Source organism: Pseudopipra pipra, chromosome 3, assembly GCF_036250125.1.
Source record: "Pseudopipra pipra isolate bDixPip1 chromosome 3, bDixPip1.hap1, whole genome shotgun sequence".
Lineage (NCBI taxonomy): Eukaryota > Metazoa > Chordata > Aves > Passeriformes > Pipridae > Pseudopipra > Pseudopipra pipra.
Window position 1 is genome coordinate 1492926 of NC_087551.1, and position 20133 is coordinate 1513058.

The window sequence follows — 20133 nt, forward strand, 5'->3', positions numbered from 1 at the left end:
CCCAGGCTGTGACCCTGCTGACTGGGGCACTCTCTGTGCTGCAGGGCCCACATGCCAAGTTCAAGAAGTACGTGGGGCACAGTGCCCAGGTGACCAACGTGCAGTGGCTGCACAATGACTCCGTGCTGCTCACCGTGGGGGGGGCCGACACCGCCCTCATGATCTGGACCAGGGAGTTCCTGGGCATCCAGGAGAGCAAGCTGGTGGACAGCGAGGAGTCAGACACAGATGCAGAAGAAGATGGAGGTATAAAGGATTTAATTTAGTCTTCATTCCACGGGGATTTAACTTGAAGTGGGCAAGAAGCTTTGCTGTGCTAAATTTGAGTGTGAGGAGAGCTTGGTAGGACTCCCTTCCTTTGGTTGGTACAGATCATGCTCTCTACTCTCCCCCTGTGAAACAAGGGTAGTTTGTTTTATTGTCTGTTTTATTTTTCCAAGGTTATGACAGTGATGTTGCAAGAGAAAAAGCCATTGACTACACCACGAAGATCTATGCAGTGAGCATCCGGGAGATGGAAGGCACAAAGCCCCACCAGCAGCTCAAGGAAGTCTCAGCAGAAGAGAGGTATGTCCCACAAACTGAGTGTGAAAATGGCAAGGAAAATGTTGCACCCCTTTTTTTAATCCCAAAGTGTTAACAGTAACGTGCTGCAGGAGGATTAGTGATTTTTTCCTTACAATGTTGAACTGTGACATTTTCTTTTCCCCTTCTCTTAAGAATGTCTCCTTCCATTTTCTCTTTTCCTCATATAGAGGATTTGTTCCTCCATTTTCCTATGAAAAGGCATAATGTATCCTCTAGTAAATATGAATATTTGAAGTTTGAATTAAAAAAGGAAAAAAAAGTATTTTATTTTGAGTGAATATTGCTAAATTGTTGTTACACATGAAATAACGATTGCCAGTAGTGCAATGGCCAGATGTTTTACACTAAAAACCCTGGTACCTTCCAGCTTCTTTATTCTCCTTTGATGATGCAAAAGCAACTGTAAAACTGAGTTTAATTGACCAGTTTAGCTGGGCTTAAAATTGTTTTGTACTCGTGAATTACCAACAATATGAGCTTTTGTTGCAGTGCTGCAGCTTTTCAGCACTGTTTTCAGTCCAGGAGTGCAAATCACCCTTCAGGTCCCTGCAAAGCTTCACTTCCCTGGATCCTGGCTGTAGGTGTGCTGTGGGATGGCAGACAGTCCCTCCTGTCTGCATCCTCAGCCCCACTCAGGGAGAGTGTGCTGGGTTTTATCCAGCACTACAAAAGCCCACCGGAGCTGGGAGCTCCTCCAGTGCTCCCACACCTCCCCTCTGGTGGGAACTCTGGGCCTCATGAAATGGGGAGGCTCCTCCTCGGCACTGGGGTTGCCTCTGCCTTCCACAATACTCTTTTCATGACTGTACATAAAAATAGCATCTGGTATTGTATCCCAAGGTCTGGACTGAAGAGAGTAAAAAGCAAGGGTTTAACATTCTCTGTATCTTTTTTTCTTCTTACTGTGTCCGTGTAATCAAGTTTTTGTACTTCATTTAAAAAACAGGTCAAAAATAGACCCTTGTGACTTGTCCCTTCCATCTTTTCTGCTCAAGAGTCACAGCTATTGTACACCTTTTTATATGTCCTTTTTCAATTACAGCATCTTCAGAATGATCACACCTTTGGTGTTTGGAATTCGCTGTTTTGATACATTTGTCAGCAGATCCCATAATTTCCCTGTGTTGCTTCTTAGGCAAAGATAAATTGACTTCTCTTTCTTCATGGCATTGATATAAATAGCAAGAATTTACAGTGAAATAATCAGAAGCAGCAATTTTATAGTGAAATGTCGGCAAAACTGTGGTTTCTGAGGGTGCTGTGCTGGGACAGGGCCTTTAGCTGGGAGGGGTGCTGGGTGTGGGGTGCAGTAAGGTGACATTAATGTGTTGGCTCCTGCAGTTGTTGGCCCCAGTGCACAGTTCATGCAGGATCTTGGCACTCCCAGCCCTGAGTGCTTCAGGGTAAGCTGACTCCCCTCATAAGACCTATGAATTATGAGGGAAACTTTGTAGCTGTGCCAGATTCCATCTTTTCTGAGAACACAAAAAGATGTAGCAGCTAGAAAAGGGTTTGTCTGACCATGACAGGCTTCCTGACATCACTAGGCTGGCTTTTCCTTGCACTCCCAAAGATCCAAAGTGACAGTCAATCACGTGGGTGGAATGCAGTCTCCGAGTCCTCAACTGGCACCGTCCAGGGAAACCTGAGTCCCAAATCAGCAGGTCTTGAGAACGTGGAGTCTGGAAATCCCTGTGCACAGGGCTCAGTGAAATATCCAAGCCACTCCCCAGAGCTTTAGATTTTCTGCCAAAGGCAGACTCTCCCAGTCCCTTCAGATCTGGAGAAGGGACTCAAGGGGATGTGTTCCATTCTTTGTCAGGAAGGTATGCGGAAAAACCTGGTAGGCTTTGGAGGAGGAAGATGTTCTGGAGGAAATATTCCCAATCCTTCCTCTGTATAATTGTGCCATGTGTCTGTCTGAAGAGCCCAGTGATTGTGCACTGATGGGATCTGTGCACTGTGAATACTCTGACACTGGTAACTTAGGGTTTGGAAAACTCTGGGACAAGCTGGAAGGGCACTTAGGGTGGAAACAGGGAGTTAATCAGAAGACCTGAAAACCTGCTGGTCCAGTGCAACATGCAGTGAGGGTCTCAGGAGTGTCCCCCTCACTGTATTTCCATTGTGGGTCTAGAAAGGAAAAACTGCGAATTATTCAGAGGTGTGGTGGGAAGAAACTCAGAATTAAACAAGTTTAAATTGAAGAAAAGGGAACAGAAGAAAAAAGAGATAAAAGCAAGCTTCTGTCTCAAGCAAGAGACAGGAATAGCTGGGGCTGCCACCCTGAGCTGCTCCTTGGGGGCAAGGGCTTGGAGCTCATTATGTTTGTTTCTTTTAATAGTAATATTTAGCAGGTGAACTGTTGCTGAAGAAGTTATTTGCCTGCTTATGTAATACAAACACGCTTCAAAGGCGCTATGTGGCACCTGGGAGACAGTTCCATCTGCTTAACCTTTCTGCTTGCTAGGATAAGCTTGCAGGACTCTCTGCTTCTGTAATATCGAGAGTGGTGGATCTGAAAAACTCAAGGTACAATATCTCTCAAGAAATAACAACTCATTGTACAACTCAGGAAGAGTTTGATCTCAGGAGAAACTTAGATATGACAAACTTGGGGACAACTAATAAGGCTTTCCCTTGGAAAAGAAAATGAAAGCCCTTCATGAAATTTATTTTTGCTGTCCTAATTTGAACATCATGAAAATAACCATGATTCTGCAAAATATCTTGGAGGAACGTAGAAGGTACCTGATAGGTGTTATGAAATCATGGTCTGGCATTTTGGGTATTTTCTGTCTCCATCAGCAGTTCTAGCTTTAGGATGGAACAACAGCAGGAGAGATGAGGCTGAGGAACAGTTCTGACATGTCTGATGGTTGTATGAGCGCGTTCGGTTAAGATCATTAATTGATTCTTGTTTCTCTCTCCTCTCCCCAACCTTTTTTCTTCTCCCTTTCCATGTGCCCCTCTCCTCCCCCCACCCTGTCCTGCCCCTCTGTGCTGTGCCCGTGGTGCAGGCGGGGGGTGCCCACCAGAGGGGCCGCCGGAGCCGCCCGGCAGGGTGGGCGCTCCCACAGCGGGGCTCCCACACCCCGGGAGCCCTTGGGCACTGCTGGCACTGGCCCAGACAACCCAGGACAATTGTAAGCTATGCCTGTGTCACGTAGGAGTTGTGCTGTATTTCGGAAGAGGGACCATTTTAACCAGCCAAGAGTTTATCTGATGAGAAGTAACGCGAGCTCCGTGCAAACTGTGTTTCTGTTACTAACACAGAAGGCAAAGACCTGTTTGCATTTGGCCTTTTACTAACCCCTAACACCTGCCCTGCATTCACAGCTTCCATTGAGTTTGGTTTGCATGACCCTACATAAACTCTTGTGACATACCTGGGGATGGAAACCCCTCTAAAGCAGGTGGAATGTGTAGAAAACAAAAAGCAGCAGTAGCATGTTGGTCTGGTTTTCTGTTTTCTGAACATCCTGGCTTGTCTCACTCTCCATGAGTTACCTGGGAGCCTGTTCTCCATCGTGCTGTTTGCAGCATGTGTAATCATATGTTCTCATAAAGGTAAAAAAAAGGTGCAAAAGTTGCATTTTCCCTCTTTGAATCTTATTCTTTTGATTATTGATTTCTTTAAAACAACAGGAGATGAATTATATAAGCTTTCCAAATAGCCCCCACAAATCTTTGTAAACTGAATTATTAGACATATGGTTACAAAATTGGTTCCTGGACTTCTGCACACACATGTCTGTGGGTGCAGTGTAAAAGCTTTGAATTGAATCTGTGTTGTATTTATGTGTAGGTGGGAACTATTCGAAATGTATCTAGAAAAACACATCTTTGGGGTGGAGAAAATAACTCTGGGCTTATTTCAGCAGAAACCTACTGTTTGAGAATGAGGAGCATCCTTCGGAATATTCGCTTTTACTTTCTCAACAGAATTACGTCAAGTTAATGCAACCTAAATGTATTTGACAGCCTGCTGGTTTCATCCCAGTTGTCCCCAAGGCTTGAACACATTGTGACTGGTATTTGTCAGTCCCTGCCAAGCAGTGAACTCAGAGTCAATCTCCCTTCTCCCACAGCTCAGCACAAAGCTGGCCCAAAGGTCTTTTTGGTTTGAGTGACACCTGGGGGGTGTGGGACTGACACGTGTTACCAGCACTGGGGTTGATGTGAAATGTCCAGCTTTTCTGAGGGTTATTGTGTGGTCCAGGACTGGCAGTAAAAGCCTGTTTCTGGTGTTGTGTTATGCAGAGGGAGGATGGGCCTATAAAACTGCCAGGTACTATTGGTTAATGTTTGTACTTACACAATAAGCATGGTTTCACAACATCTCAGAGTTTATGTAAGGAATAGCAAAATAAATGGAAAAGACTGTTCCTCTCACATGTGATCAAAAACCCTGAGAGAGGCCTCAGGAAAGAGAGACACCTTCCAGATTCTGCTAAAGCTGGGCTGAGTCTGATGCACCTGGAGACAGCTCTCCTGAAGTCTTGTTATTTGGGGTATTCTGAACTTTTTAGCTCAAAGGCAGAAATTCAGGTTGTACCTAAAGCATCCGACAGTGTGTTCTGGGAAGCTGGTTTGGGCAAGCGAGGCCAAGGGAATTCCCAGAGAGCCGTGTGTGTCCAGCTGTGAGGAACGGCAGGTCTGGGGGGTGAGGGACGGCGGGTTTGGGGTGAGGGACAGAGGGTTTGGGTTGAGGGATGGCGGGTTTGGGGTGAGGGATGGCAGGTCTGGGGGGTGAGGGACGGCGGGTTTGGGGTGAGGGATGACGGGTTTGGGGTGTGAGGGACGGCAGGTTTGGGGTGAGGGATGGCGGGTTTGGGGTGTGAGGGACGGCGGGTTTGGGATGTGAGGGACAGCGGGTTTGGGGCATGAGGGACGGCTGGTTTGGAGTGTGAGGGACAGCGGGTTTGGGGTGTGAGGGACGGCAGGTTTGGGGTGTGAGGGACGGCAGGTTTGGGGTGTGAGGGACGGCAGGTTTGGGGCGTGAGGGACGGCTGGTTTGGGGCGTGAGGGATGGCAGGTTTGGGGTGTGAGGGATGGCAGGTCCTGGTGCAGCAGGGCCAGCCTGGGTTTGGGTGCAGCAGCTGTTTAAGGAACATCTTCACAAGGTGTTCAGAACAATGAACTTGTTAACAAGTAACAGCCCTCAGATCCCATTCCGAAGTGATTTCCCTTCTCATTAGTCACTTATTTCTCACCTGGACCCTGAGCTGGAATGATGTGGGAATGCAATGACTGCTGCCCTGACAGGGCAGGCTGGCCCCACTGTACGTTCTGCAGCACTTTTGGATTATTTTTTACTATTTTTTTTAAAGAGTGCATCAGCATACATGTGAAATTATAAATGTTATAACCATGCTAAGGCTTTTCCGGTGCTACAGTTTTGAAAAATAATTTAGATTACTGTTGATGTTTCCCTCTAGTTCTGTTTCAGCTTTGCTTTGATCCACTGTATTTGGGAGCAGGGTATTTTCACGTTAAATACTATTTTTGTTTGCTAAGTTAGCTAAAAAGTGGTAAGAAGTAACAGCAGGAAAAGTTCAATGTAAAACTCTTGTGTGTATTGGGATGGGAAGATCCAAGGGTTTAGAATTCACAAAATCTTTAAATCCCTTCTTACAGCTCTAGGAGTTCTGCAGCAGTCTGGGAGCACTGGGGAGTCCCCTCCTGTGAAGGGCACTTCTAAAAGCTGCCTTTGCATTTTTTCTGAAATGAACAGTATATTTTTTTAGATCCTGGATTTTTGTTCTGTTGTCCCACCAAACCTCCATCTGACCTCTCTTTGAGCCTGTCTTTCTCTTCTCAGGAGCAGTCCTGCCCATCTTTGTGTAGCATCCAAGTGTGTTCCCTCTGCAGTTCCCAGCCATGTGAATCCCCGTGTTAGTCTCCTTTTGGACTCTGCAGCTTTTCCCTGCCCATTCCTGCTGGCTCAGCCCATCACCTAAGAGTCAGGACACTCTTATCCATCTGTTCCTGCTCCACATCCCCTTGTCGGTCCCTTTTGTGTGACACTTTCTGAAGTTCCAATTCTGCTTCCATTGGCCTCAGAGCAGAATATTGGTGGGTTTGCCAATGTATTCCTGCTGCCGACGGCATCTCTGCTCAGGCAGCAGTTACATCCTGTGCTCTGGGAACAGGAGTTGGTTATATCCCCCTCCCACAGAATTTATCCTAACACTTTTTGATCTGCTTTTTCTCTCTTTTATTTTCCATCTAAACTAATCTAACTCCCCCCCTCTCCCTTAGCTTGGCCCTGTTCTCTAAGATCATGCCTCATTCTTCCCTCAGGGTGCCTCACTCTTCCAAACCCTGTTCCTGTCCCCCCAGCCCCGCTCTCGGTGTGTCTGTCTGTTATCCTCTGTCCTGGTGCTGCCTGTTCACCCCAGCCCTGCTCAGGCTGCTCTCCCTCCCAGGCCATTCCTGATGGTGTCCTTGCCTCGCTGAGGGCACCTCTTCACATTCCTGCATGAAGGTGGCAGGGGAGTTTGTCAGCTGGAGGTTGGAGTTCTCTCACTGACACAGCCACGTGTGCTCCTGTAAGAATATCCTCGAGACTGTCATGAGTACCAGGGACTTTATCTGCTGTGTTCACAGTACCTAAAGGATTGAAAGCCCTCTAATGTCTGACTGTGTCTTATCTTTCCTGGAACTCATCCATCCCATAACGTAATTAAGCACGTTTATTTTAAATTGCTGGAAAGAAACCGTTAATGCTTGTGTTATGTTTTAACTTGCTTTCCTTTGGAGGCAGGGAATTGTCAAGTAAGTACTAACACGGAGCCCAGGAAAAGCCCAGCTTGCTGGGAATGTGCCTTGCAGGCTGCACAGGTCCAAAAGGGCAAAGGGATGTCATTTGCTGCAGTGCAAATTTCTTGTCTTGACAGTGTCATCTTCTGTCTCAAATCAAATTAGGTGTAGTTATGGGTTTGTTAAAAATGAAATTACTCTTAAATGTTCAAAATGTGCTGCTTTCTGTTCGTTGTATTGAGATGGTGACAAGGCAGTGACTGCACACGTGTGTATATATACATGTCTATGTATATATGAATGCACACAACATCTGTGTTCGTGTGGATGTGAATAGATATCTCTCCGAGTATTTGTGTGTGTGTGTCTCCAAATTAAACCTCATGCTTACAATCTGGTGACTATCAAGCATGTCACAGTGGTAGTGTTCTCTTGCTTTCATAAAAATTTTGGCTTGCTTTTGTCGTCAACTTTGATATTTGTAGGTGAAGAAACGTGAAAACGGTCTGTTCTGAAATGACACTAAAACAGAAAAAAGAGCAGGAAGCCTACGAGAAAAGGATTCTTTTCCTAAGTGCTGATTCAGAGGCCTCATAAACCCGGGCTGAAATGAATTAGTTCATTTGTTTTGTAAGAGAATTAAGTTTTGCAGTAGGTTCCTATGCCCTTCCCTGCCGGTGCTGGCACTGCTGCTCCTTGTTGTGTGAGGGGACTCCAGTGGCCCCTCTCAGAGAAAATAAAGGTACTTGTTCCCTGTGCACAAAGCAGGACAGGCTGTCCTGGCAGGGACTTGGCCAACCCACAATTATGGGCCAAACAGCAGCCTGAACTGGGATAGGGAACAAGCACTCATTGTGTGGGATCTCCACAGTGCTCAGGAGCCTGACAACTTCCTCCCAGCTTCCATCCCTGTCAGGTACCTGAAAACAAACAGCAGTGGAGTCAGTTCTCCTCCAGTATAAAGAGTGCAGGAAGCAGGGCTGTAGCTTCCTTTTCCCCTCCATCCCCCAGGATCTGTAGCTCAGCGTGCCCAGGGGTGCCAGGGTGCCATGGTTCCGGTCTGTACACTGGTGCACTCTTTAATTTCTGTTTTAGTTCTTGCTGGCATGCTTGGATAGCACGTGTTGTGCCACAGGGAATGACTGCTCGGCTCTGAAAGTGCTTGTGCATGAGTAACTGCTCAGAAATAACACCTAAACTCTATTAAGTTTCTTGCTTGGCTTTGTTTGCTGCTTACAAGGGGATCAAGGTAACTCTTTCACTCTTCTAATGTCACGAGATCACCCGCTAATGTAGCCGTTGTCCTTAGTGAGTTGGCTTTGTTCTGTTCCTCCCGCAGTCAGTATTTTTGCTGTGTAGCAGTAACTGTTCCAGCTCTGGGGTTTGTCAGTGGTTGCCTGTAATCCCTCCAGTAAAAACCCAGCTCCAGAAAAAGCAGCTCCCTGTAAGCCAAAGGGATTTTATTCTTCTGCAGTTAATTTTACTGCTGGTTGCAGTCTAAGGACAAGAGCAAATTTCACAGCATATGGAATGTACAGCAAGGATGCACCGTTTGGAAATCCCAAACTGTGGGAATGCTTTCCAAACGCTCCCCTTAGCCTTGTGCCTCTTTTTTCTTGGCAGGATCAGTAGCAGCACCAGAGATTATCTGGCCTTAAAGACCATTTGCACACATCAGATTTTGTCTCAGCCTTTGTCTTTGTAGCTACTTTTAGCAACTGTAATTCTATAGAAATGCTTTGCTGGCCTTGGTCTCTTTAATTCACATGGATGAGTGACCTGTACCTTTAAATGGAATCATTTTATCTTTAATAAAATCTTCTCAAAATCATATTAAAGTCATGTCAGGGTTTTGGGATGGGGTTTCTCAGAAGAAGCAGGGTTGGGCAGAGGTCAACTGTCAGCTGTAGAAAATCTTTTAGATCGTTTCTGAAAGCACCAATTTGCTATCATTTCACATTCAAGGTTTTTTCCATGGATTTGTGTCATTGTGTTTTGGGTTTTTTTAAGTGCTGTAGAGTGGTCTGTTGTGCCACTCACCCACAAAATCCACATCAATGTCATTTCTGTTCTTTCCATCAAAGAGTGTAGGATTTTAGTCAGTTTATTGTACAACTCTAAGAAAGGCATGGAGCTAATGCAGGGACAACTGGCCATTTCCTCACACACAAACGTGTGCTGTGGTTTTGAAGGTTTTATTTCAAACATATCGATCATCTCCTTTTTTCAATGTTCCTTTCAGGCCACCAGTGAGCAGAGCTGCTCCTCAGCCTGAAAAACTGCAGAAGAACAACGTCCACAAAAAAAAGAAACTGGTTGAGGTCTGGCTTCAAACTTGTTCATTTGCTTGAGAAGTGCCATGTGCTGGGTGAAACCCATCCCTGGTCTGTGGGCAGTTTGCAACATTTGGTCTGTGGCTGTCATTCACATTGTTCCAAGGGAGCTGGAGTTGTGTGTGGGACAATCATTAAATCCGTTTTCAAGGCTGGAATGCAGCTTCAACTACAATCCATTAACCATCCCTGTGTTTCTGCAGGAAATTTCCTTGGGAATTGCTTGTTGTAAGATGCAATTACACCTCTGATTAATGTTTGAAGTACAGAGTTACCTGTAGCCTGCTTTGGCTTCCTTTAAGGACTTTGGGGCCAGAATTTGGGCTGTTGAAATTCGGTAGTTTATGAGAATGATTTTTGAAAACTCTGCGAAGTCTTTATTTCTTTAACATATCTGATACCCTATATATCTATGTAATATATAGATATTAAACTGTGGTGGGAAGAGTAATGAAATCAGTTCTGGAAGTTGTAAGTGTTTTGAATGGAAATGCACAGAAAAAAAACATTTACATTATTAAAGAAATAATGGTATAAGTGCAGTCCCTTAGTTGACCAGTTAAAGTGTTGGAGACAGTCCATGAGAATGTCGTGCCTCCATAAATGAGCAGAGCTGGGATAACTAACTATTGTTTAATTATTCCATTGCCTCTACGAGGTATTTGTAGCTTGTGTAATTTAGAATTGTGCTTACGTGATCCAAAGTCTGAAATCTCCCTGTTTCTTCATTCCTTTCACTGTTCCCCTCGTGTTTTCCCTGACCAGGAGCTGGCTCTGGACCATGTTTTTGGCTACAGAGGGTTTGACTGTCGCAACAACCTGCACTACCTGAACGACGGGGCCGACATCATCTTCCACACGGCGGCAGCCGGCATCGTCCAGAACCTCTCCACTGGTAATGCCACACACACAGCACCTGGAGACCCAAAATGCTTTACCTGGGAAACGGTTCTGGTTGAAAGTCTTAACTTTTTAATATTCCTGTGGCTGTGCCACGTTTTGCATCCTGATAAATAATGCACAGCCTGTGGGTGGCTGGTGGATCAGACTGACGGGTTTTCCCGCTCAGCTCATCCTGTAGTGAAGACACAGGAATGGTTTTCTCTCCCAGGAGGAGATTGTGGGTTATGAAATGATCAGTACCCCAAAAAATATTAGGAGCTGTAACATGCTTTGTTTCATTTTGAGTTGTTATAGCAAAGTCATGCCACAACAATTTTTTTTTGGTGCAGTCCAGCCTGGGCAAGTTGCTCTTTGGAAGGGGTAGAAATATTCCCTGTGTTTTGAGTAATGTAAAGAAGAAAAAACACCAAAAATGTATCTGGCCCTAAGTTGTAGCACCAACATCTCCGTATTTTTCACGTCTCTCAAAAAAAAGAGAGGAGTTAAAGGAATTGTGACTTGATTTTATTCCCAAATGGTCCCAGTTCTGCTGCCAAGGAGGGGCAGGAAACCTGTCACATCGGGTGACCCTGGGGACTCCGGTCCTGGTGTGTCTCTGACCTGTGGCCCTGGGAACAAGGGTGGCCCTGGGAACATGGGTGGCCCTGGAAGGCATGGGTGGCCCTGGGAAGCATGGATGGCCCCATCTGTTCTTTCTGGACCTGTTCCCTTGGGAGGGTTTCATCTCCACTTTGCTTCCTGCTGACTGCCTGGTTTTACTGGGATTTTACTGGGAGACCTGGGCCTTTCACAGAGCAGTTTTGGTGTTTCTTGCAGTGGCTGGGGGCTGATTCCCTGGGTACAGCTAATTCCCCAAATACTGCCTTTATCTCTGTCTCTGTGTGTCTGTTTGGGAATGGGCCTGGGGATGAGAGGGGGGCAGCCCTGGACACCTTTACTGTCCTCCCCCATCCCCTGCAAAGCATCAACCAGCTCCAACAGTCTCTGCTCCAGGGGCCCTGTGGTGGCTGCTGGGGGGAATAAAGCCATGTTTGGGTTTTCCCAGGCAGCCAGAGTTTCTACCTGGAGCACACCGACGACATCCTGTGCCTGACCGTGAACCAGCACCCCAAGTACAAGAACGTGGTGGCCACCAGCCAGATCGGTACGTGAGCCACGCACTGAGGGCCACCCACAAACCACGGGGGCACTGGTGGATTTGGGGCTTTTCCCAGTGGGAGTGTTACCAGTGTTACTGTCCTCTGGAAGAGGTAGTCAAACTTCAGGCTTTTCTTGTGGTTTCAGTTCCGTCTCTGGTCGTGAGTCATTGGATTTTGGAGTTAATTGTAGGATAATTGAATTTCACAGGGCAGGATTTGATAAACTGCCTAAATCATCTCGTTAGTCTGAGTTACAGTCTGAGTTTCCTTCCTGTATCCGAGGCACTGTTTAGCAGTGAGGATACTCTAAGGACCATTTCCTGGAGAAAAGGAGAGAAATAGAGGGAGATCTCAGCAGAAGTCAGGGGCCAGTTGAGAAACCATATGGATTTATGCATTCATTACTCACATGGAGAGCCCTGTTAGATTCCCTGGGACCTTTGGCAGGAGTAAACATTGTATGGGGAATGTGGGATGACTTAGGAGATCTGCTGCCTTTCAGCTTCATGCTGTAATAATTAACTTTAAGAAGAAGAACAGGGCCAGAACTCCTAACTCAGACCATTCTGGAAGGAGACTCAAGTCCAGAACTTTAGGACAGAAGTAACTTAACAAGGGACAGGAAAATGGTATCAATGATCAGTGTGACAAACCATCTGCTGCCTGTACTGAGCACTGCCACTCAGTTTGAGTGTGGGGTGAACACCCAAACCTGCACGTGGTGCCAGGGCTGGTCAAAATGCTGGTTTCTGGAAAAAATGGCTGTTAAAGGGCCTTTTCTTAGGGCCCATGAGATCAGTGTTTCTGAGTTTGGTTGATACTTCTTTGTGTAACTACAGGTTCATTTCACTTTTAAATGGAGTAATTTTTAAAACCTGCATGTCTTTAGCCTTTCTTTTAAATGCCACTTTTAAAAGTCAAAAGTACTAAATATTGTTGCGATATTTGTGTATAAAACCCAATATACCCAAAAAAGTTCAACAATATTGCTGCTTATTTGTTTTGTTGATTTAATCCATATCCATTTTTCGAGTTTTTAATTTCTTTTTTCCTTCTGGTGCTGATGCTGGCACTTGAGCATGAGAAACACAACTTATTTCACCTATTGTTTTCCCTTGGTGCTTCCTCATTTGCCATTGCTCTCACAATGCAGGTGACATGACAGAATTCCCAGGTAAGGCTGACTCCTTTGTGAATTGTGGCAGAGTTGTGTACAAGTTTCATGTTGCCTCATTGTATCTGAGTCCCAGATACAAGTGAAACATCTACAATTTCCTTTGCATGAGGCTCTTCATAAATGTTATGTTGTTCTTTTAGAACTTGTCTGATTTCATGGACTGCAATGATTCCCCCTGTGTTTTGCAAGCTCTTATGATTTCTCTCTGTGTTCCAGTAGTGTTACTCTTCAAACAAAACCAAACCCCCAACTTCTGTCTGTTCAGGTTAAATGTTGAGTGCCTGGTTTGCACTGAGGCCTTCCAGCATTAATCCTCTTTAATCCACCTCTTTGCCCCCAGGTACAACTCCCACAATCCACATTTGGGATGCCATGAGCAAGCAAACCATTTCAATGCTGCGCTGCTTCCACACCAAAGGGGTCAACTACGTGAACTTCAGTGCCACTGGCAAACTGCTGGTGTCGGTGGGGGTGGACCCCGAGCACACCATCACCGTGTGGAGGTGGCAGGAAGGTAAAAACCACGGAGAAGTCACCTTCCCTCAGCCCAACAGAACCGTGCACAGTGATTGTTCACTTTGCCTTTCAAACCTTGGGACTAGATCTGTGTTCTTACTCTGAGTGTCACAGTTGAGGGAGGTGACAAAGGGCTAGAAAATATGGATAAGATGATAAATTTTATACATCTGCTATAAGCAGAGGTTAAGGAAAGAACATTGCTCAATACAAAATTACATGAAATTAAGGAAAGCAATTTCTTTTCCTTCTTAAAATCCTTGAAATTCTGTGCTGTAGGTAGACCTTTGGGAAGTCATTTCCAGGAAAGAATTATCTTTGGGAAAGGTGGAGGGGAGAGGAAAAGTGCCTCAGCTCATTAGTGTGTCCCTGTGCATTTCACTGGATGGGAACTCACTGGTGATCTCCAGCATTTCTGTGCTGTTGTTTCACTGAGCCAGGAGGCACTTTGTGCTGTGAGGGCCTTAAATCTGCATTTCCTAAAACTGTGGGATGCAGTGGAGTAACCAGGGGCCTCATGGCTCCAATGCATTAAGATTCATACACTAAATAATGTCGGGCTTTGCAGCTTTCAGCATCTGGGACACAGATTCCTAATCCAATACCAGGTCAATTGATTTTATAAAATCCTATCAGTGCTTATTTTGACAGGTAAATTTAACTTTATTTTTATCCTTTCCTAATTCAAACAGGGGCTAAAGTTGCCAGCAGGGGAGGACACCTGGAGAGGATCTTTGTTGTAGAATTCCGGCCGGATTCCGACACCCAGTTTGTGTCCGTTGGGGTGAAGCACATGAAGTTCTGGACGCTGGCTGGCAGTGCTTTGCTCTACAAGAAAGGAGTCATTGGCTCCATGGAAGATGCCAAAATGCAAACCATGCTTTCTGTTGCCTTTGGAGCAGTAAGTTCAAATTCCTTGCTACGGAATTTTATATTAAGGTTTTATTAAAACTGCAGTTTTCTGTGTTGAAATCCAGCCCAGGGGGGATGGTGCTTGTTAGTGAAATGTGGATTTAACACCTGCACACCTCGAGACCTTTACCTTTCTAAGCACAACCGGGTGTCTGTTGGTGAATGGTTTTTATTAATGGCCGTGCACACCCACTGCCTGGCTTTTATTTTCTTTGCTTTCCTGGTTATTTAGCACTTCACTGGTTAAAAAACTGTAATACTGTTATTTTGTGTATAGACTCTGCAACCTTTTTCTCTGCTGATGGAATTTGGTGTGACAGTGATACAACCAATGGTGACAGCACAGACCACTGTCCAGACCACAGACCATAGGCCACTGTGCAGAGTGGTTATGAAGGAATTGTGAATTTGATTTAAGGGATTGCAGCTGGAGCTGAACAGAAACGCAGAGGTGTCTCTTACACGTGAGGTTGCTGCTGTTTGTTGCAGAATAACCTCACGTTCACGGGTGCCATCAACGGAGATGTCTACGTGTGGAAGGACCATTTCCTGGTCAGGCTGGTGGCCAAAGCTCACACAGGCCCCGTGTTCACCATGTACACGACGCTGCGGGACGGACTCATCGTGACAGGAGGGAAGGAGAGGCCGTAAGACACTTCCCCTTCCTGCAGTGCACTCCTGTGTGCTTGTTGTGTTGAGTTGTTCATCCACCACCCCAGAGATAACTGGGCTCTGTGCTGGAGCAGTTCCACTCTCAGTTTTGCATAACCTGCCCAACTGTCTCAGTAAGTCAAGGACCAGAGGAGGGAGGACACACTCCAGGGTGGCAGTTACACACCAGGGTCACACTGAACCTCTTAGGGATTGATCTGAACACGTGGATAAGCTCCTTGTTGCCTGAACTCCTGCCATAAGTGAAATTTTCTTAATTTCTTAATTCTGTCAAATTCTCCAGCCAACCCCTCCCAATGGAGACTCTGTAAGGCCTTCAAGTTATCAGAAGTACCATTTGCCAAGTGACAGAGATTTAAGATTAAATGACAAGAGAACAATTGGATTTGGGGTGGTTTTTGAACAAGAGAACAAATTAATGATGATGTTGAAAATATGAGGTGTGAAAACATTTGATTTCTGATTTACTTTCCATAGCACAGTAGCGAGGAGTCCTTACATATGGCAGAGATGATTCAGTGTGTGCTCTGTGACTGAAGCAGGAAAACACTGATGGGATTTGTGGTGAAGGAGACACTTGGGTAACACAACCCCCTTCTTTGCAGCACCAAGGAGGGGGGAGCAGTGAAGCTCTGGGACCAGGAGATGAAGCGGTGCCGGGCCTTCCAGCTGGAGACGGGGCAGCTCATCGAGTGCGTGCGCTCCGTGTGCCGGGGCAAGGTGAGGGAGCTACACCCAGGGGGAGCCTGGGTGGCATCACAGGGGAGGAGACTTTGCTTCCCTACTGCTGTTCCTTCTTCTCATCTTCCTGAGCTCAGGGGTGGGCTTGAAGCTGCATTTGTGATGCTTAGTGCCAGCCTCTGCTCCAGGGTCAGCAGGGGCAGGGCAGGGCTCGGCAGGCCCCCGAGGGACAGTGCTGAGTGCAGGGCCACCTTTCATCACCCAGGCCCTCACCTCCTGGTTTGCTTTTCAAACAGCAAAGGGAATTTGGGTACCTGCAAGGTTTACTTCCCATGAAAGGCAGGCACAGCTCAGGTGCTTCCCTGGGGCACAACGGATCACAGCTTTTGTTTTATTGAAGTCAGAAAAACCCCACTGAGAATTACTGAGGGACTTTGGTAAAGTGGAAAACAATAGAAATAAGAGAGTAGTTTGACTTGCTGAAGTCATTGTTGCCCACGTTTAAATTGTACTTGTAAATGAGTCCTTGCAAATGCTCCATGAAAGGAGGGTGTGATGCTGCACGTCAGTGACTGTCCCCTGAGCTCTGTTTCACTGGGTGCACCAAGGCCCTGGAATTTGCCATACTCTGATAACACCCCCACTGGGGAATGTTGTTTTCTATTTCCAATCCAGTAGCCATTAACCAATTCCAAACTGTATCTGCTTTTTCCAAGTATTTGCCAAAGAAAGCTCTTGTAGTGCAGACCGTGAGAGGATGTTACTGTTGCACTGACAACCTCTGTCCATTCTTCTGCTACAAACAGGGGAAAATCTTAGTGGGAACAAAAGATGGAGAAATCCTTGAAGTAGGAGAAAAAAACGCTGCTTCAAACTTGTTGATTGACTGTCACATGGAAGGGGAGATCTGGGGCTTGGCAACTCACCCCTCCAAAGACATATTTATCTCTGCAAGCAACGATGGAACAGCAAGGATCTGGGACCTGGCAGACAAAGTGAGTATCCCCAGGTGGAAAAGCTTGTGATTAGATGGGAATGTTTTATAGAACCCATCGTGTTGCTTCAGGGTTTTTTTCCCAAGACAAATTGACTAACAACCACCATTTCTAAAACCAACAGATCAATAAAACATTTTAAAAAAATTGCAGAAAGGTTTCTGCTCCTGCTGGGTAACATAAATCTTTTCAAAAGGTCCTTAGCTAAGCTAGCAGGGATCATTTTTAATAAGGGGAATGAATATGTTATAAACACAATCAGCAAAGAGAAAGGGCTACCAGTTGTCGGAGGTATTAAAGTCACAGATCAGGAAATTGATTTTTTGGCTTTTTCTGCTGTGAAACTGGATGTCACCCTACAAACTAGATGCAAACACGAAACCCCCCTGTGAATTCCATGCACATTCCAAAGCCTGCTCTGCACCATATGCCTGGTGGGACGCGAGTCGGAGTGTGAAACTCCGGGTTTATGTTTAGAGGAAAACAGAGGAGCGGCTTTGTTGGGAACGAGGCGCGTTTGAGGCGCCGTGTTTGGCAGCTGTCCCTGCCCAGGGAGGTGTGAGCCTGTTGCTGTGTCCCCACAGAAGCTGGTGAACAAGGTGGCCCTGGGGCACCCGGCCCGCTGCGCCGCCTACAGCCCCGATGGGGAGATGGTGGCCATCGGCATGAGGAACGGCGAGTTCGTCGTCCTGCTGGTCAACAGCCTCAAGGTCTGGGGCAAAAAGCGGGACAGGAAGTCAGCAATCCAGGACATCAGGTAGGAAATCCCACCTCAGGTGCTCCAAATGCACCGCCCCGGCTCCAGGAAATGGCCAGCAAGGGCCACATTTCCAAAAGGTTTCGTAACTCCGTGTTTGTTGAAACCTGTGTGAAATGGAGACGTGCACTCCCGTACCTATGGCTTGCATTTCCATTTACCTAAAGCTTGTGTGTGTCTTGGATACCACACACTTCTTTTCCCCTGTGATTAGTTCAGTTGCAGCCACACTGCAGAGCTGTGACTATGGGAGTTAATATGACAGTACTTTTCCAAATTGCAAGTCCTGTTGTGTATCCCAGAGGATTAGAGTTACTCTGCACATGGCAAGTGCAATGTTAGCACCAGTTAACTACAAACAATGTAGACTGAAATCACAGAATGCTTTGGGTGGGAAGGGACCTTAAAGCCCATCCAGTCCCACCCCCTGCCATGGGCAGGGACACCTTCCCCTATCCCAGGTTGCTCCAAGCTCCATCCAACCTGGCCTTGGACACTTCCAGGGATGGGGCAGCCACAGCTTCTCTGGGCAACCTGTACCAGGGCCTCCCCACCCTCACAGCCAAGAATTCCTTCCCAATCTCCCATCTAACCCTGCCCTCTGGCAGAGATATCCTCAGTCTTCCTCTTCTTGGTTTGGGTTCAGTCTTGCTGTTGATAGAATTTTTTTTTTGTTTTCCAGTAAAAAAATTACTGTTGTGTTGTCATGAGAAACAAAAGCAAGTCTTGCACAGAAACAGTGACATCCCCATTCCATGTTTTCTTGTGTAGGATCAGCCCAGATAACAGGTTTCTGGCAGTGGGGTCACAGGAACACACTGTGGATTTCTATGATCTCACCCAAGGCACAACCCTGAACCGAATCGGGTACTGCAAGGACATTGCCAGCTTTGTCATCCAGATGGACTTCTCTGCAGACAGCAGGTACATCCAGGTATGTCTGGGATGGCCCTGGAGGGTGGGACTGACTGTGCCAGCGGGACAGGAGGGAGGTGCGAGGTGGGCGAGGGTGAAGGATCCTCTGGGCGAGGGAACGGGGACGACACTGGGAAAGGAGCTGGGGATCATAACCCTGGGGATGGCTGGGACTGTGAGAGCTCACCTGACTGGGGAGGTTTCCTCAGAAATGGTTCTGATTTAGTAAAATTGGGTTGAGATAAGGCAGAGAGTGTGGAACAGAAAGGAATCTGTCAGCTCTGCCAGGAACCATCTTCCTGTAACACCAACGTCATGTTGCACAGGATGGATTTTACACAACCAAGAGAAAGGAGAGATTTTATCCCAGATGTTTCATTCCTGGTCACACTGGTTGCTGCTGGCAATCCTGCAGAGGATGCTGGATCTCTGGCAGAGGTCTCAGCTGTTTCCTTTCCCACTCCCAGGTCTCCACGGGCGCCTACAAGCGCCAGGTTCACGAGGTGCCCCTGGGGAAGCAAATCACAGACCCTGCAGCCATAGAGAAGATCACCTGGGCCACGTGGACCAGGTACAGCCAGGGACATCTCCTGTGGGCTCTGGCACACCCCTGGGGCTGTCTGGGGTCTGCACAATTACACCAGGGGTGTCCCAGAGCCACAGGGCTCCTGTCCTGGGCCCCTCCCACGGCCCAGGCCACTGCAACTTCCCTTCCCCTGTCCCCGGGCTGGCACTGCCTTGTCCCATCCCAGCCAACGCCGGCAGCACAGGAGGCCTGGAAGTGTGTCCTGGGTGTGCTGAGAGGTTGTGTGGTCATTAAAATACATTCCCTGACAGGGATCCACCCAGGAGCCTCTGGCCAGGAGTGCAGAGCTGTGGCTGTGCTCCCCTGCAGGAAGTGGGACAGGGGATCCTGCAGGATCTGACAGGGGGTGAGAACCAGGCAGGTTTAGAAGGGAAATGAGAATCCTCCTCCTCCGGCTGCTCTGCTGCCAGGCATAAAAATGTGCCCCAAATTCCCTATTTGTGAGGGCTCCTGACAGCTGGTGGGAGGGGGCAGGCACCTCTGGCACCCACTGGGTGGGTAAATAGCAACAGTTCCAGAGGAACTGGAACCAAGGGCAGAACAGCTATTTTTGAGAACCAGTTGCCCTCCAAAGAAGAATTCCTGCCCTGAGGAGGGAACTGGCCTCCCTCACTGGCCAAGGGAACACTGGGTCAGGAATGCCTGGGGGAGGGCACATACAAATCCATAAGGGAGGGAGGAGACCCAAGCTGCACCAGGCGCTTGTGTGGAACAGCGCCAGTGGTTTCACAGGAGATAAACCTCAGCATTTATGGATAGAGGTGGTTATAGGGTCACACAAAACCCCTGTACTCTTCTGATGAGATCGTGTTCAGGGCAGTGATTTAGAGGAAAAACCTTGTTTCAAAGGCAGCAATTCCTCATTACTGGGCTGTGTTGCCTCCCCATCGTGTGGAAGAGCAGCAGCAAGTCAGTCCTGTGGTCTAATGCTTTTATTTCGCCCTGTTTTGGAGCATCCTGGGAGATGAAGTCCTTGGGATCTGGCCCCGCAACGCAGACAAGGCAGACGTGAACTGTGCCTGTGTGACCCACGCTGGGCTCAACATCGTCACGGGGGACGACTTCGGGCTCGTGAAGCTCTTTGACTTCCCCTGCACAGAAAAATTTGTGAGTGGCAGCTTGATTTTCACCTCTCCAGCTTTTGTTTTTTCCAAACTCCTCAGCACTGGGTTTCCCAGCACCCAAACCACACGG

General features: G+C 47.1%; 1 protein-coding gene across 10 annotated transcripts in view; it reads left to right on the forward strand.

Moving 5' to 3' along the window:
- The window catches only part of EML6 (EMAP like 6), a 90460-nt gene that overhangs the window by 58982 nt on the left and 11345 nt on the right, over positions 1-20133 (forward strand). For 4 of the 10 annotated variants that reach the window (XM_064650960.1, XM_064650962.1, XM_064650961.1 and 1 more), the window contains exons 27-41: positions 45-246; positions 441-567; positions 9596-9674; positions 10452-10581; positions 11635-11733; positions 12882-12902; positions 13246-13419; positions 14114-14322; positions 14823-14980; positions 15611-15725; positions 16493-16681; positions 17266-17438; positions 18210-18372; positions 18821-18924; positions 19893-20046. In XM_064650960.1, coding sequence (XP_064507030.1) covers positions 45-246; positions 441-567; positions 9596-9674; positions 10452-10581; positions 11635-11733; positions 12882-12902; positions 13246-13419; positions 14114-14322; positions 14823-14980; positions 15611-15725; positions 16493-16681; positions 17266-17438; positions 18210-18372; positions 18821-18924; positions 19893-20046 — 2097 coding nt within the window. Of the gene's footprint in view, positions 1-44; positions 247-440; positions 568-9595; positions 9675-10451; positions 10582-11634; positions 11734-12881; positions 12903-13245; positions 13420-14113; positions 14323-14822; positions 14981-15610; positions 15726-16492; positions 16682-17265; positions 17439-18209; positions 18373-18820; positions 18925-19190; positions 20047-20133 lie in introns of those variants that run through there. The other 6 variants (XM_064650965.1, XM_064650966.1, XR_010429561.1 and 3 more) reach the window with 5 other exon arrangements.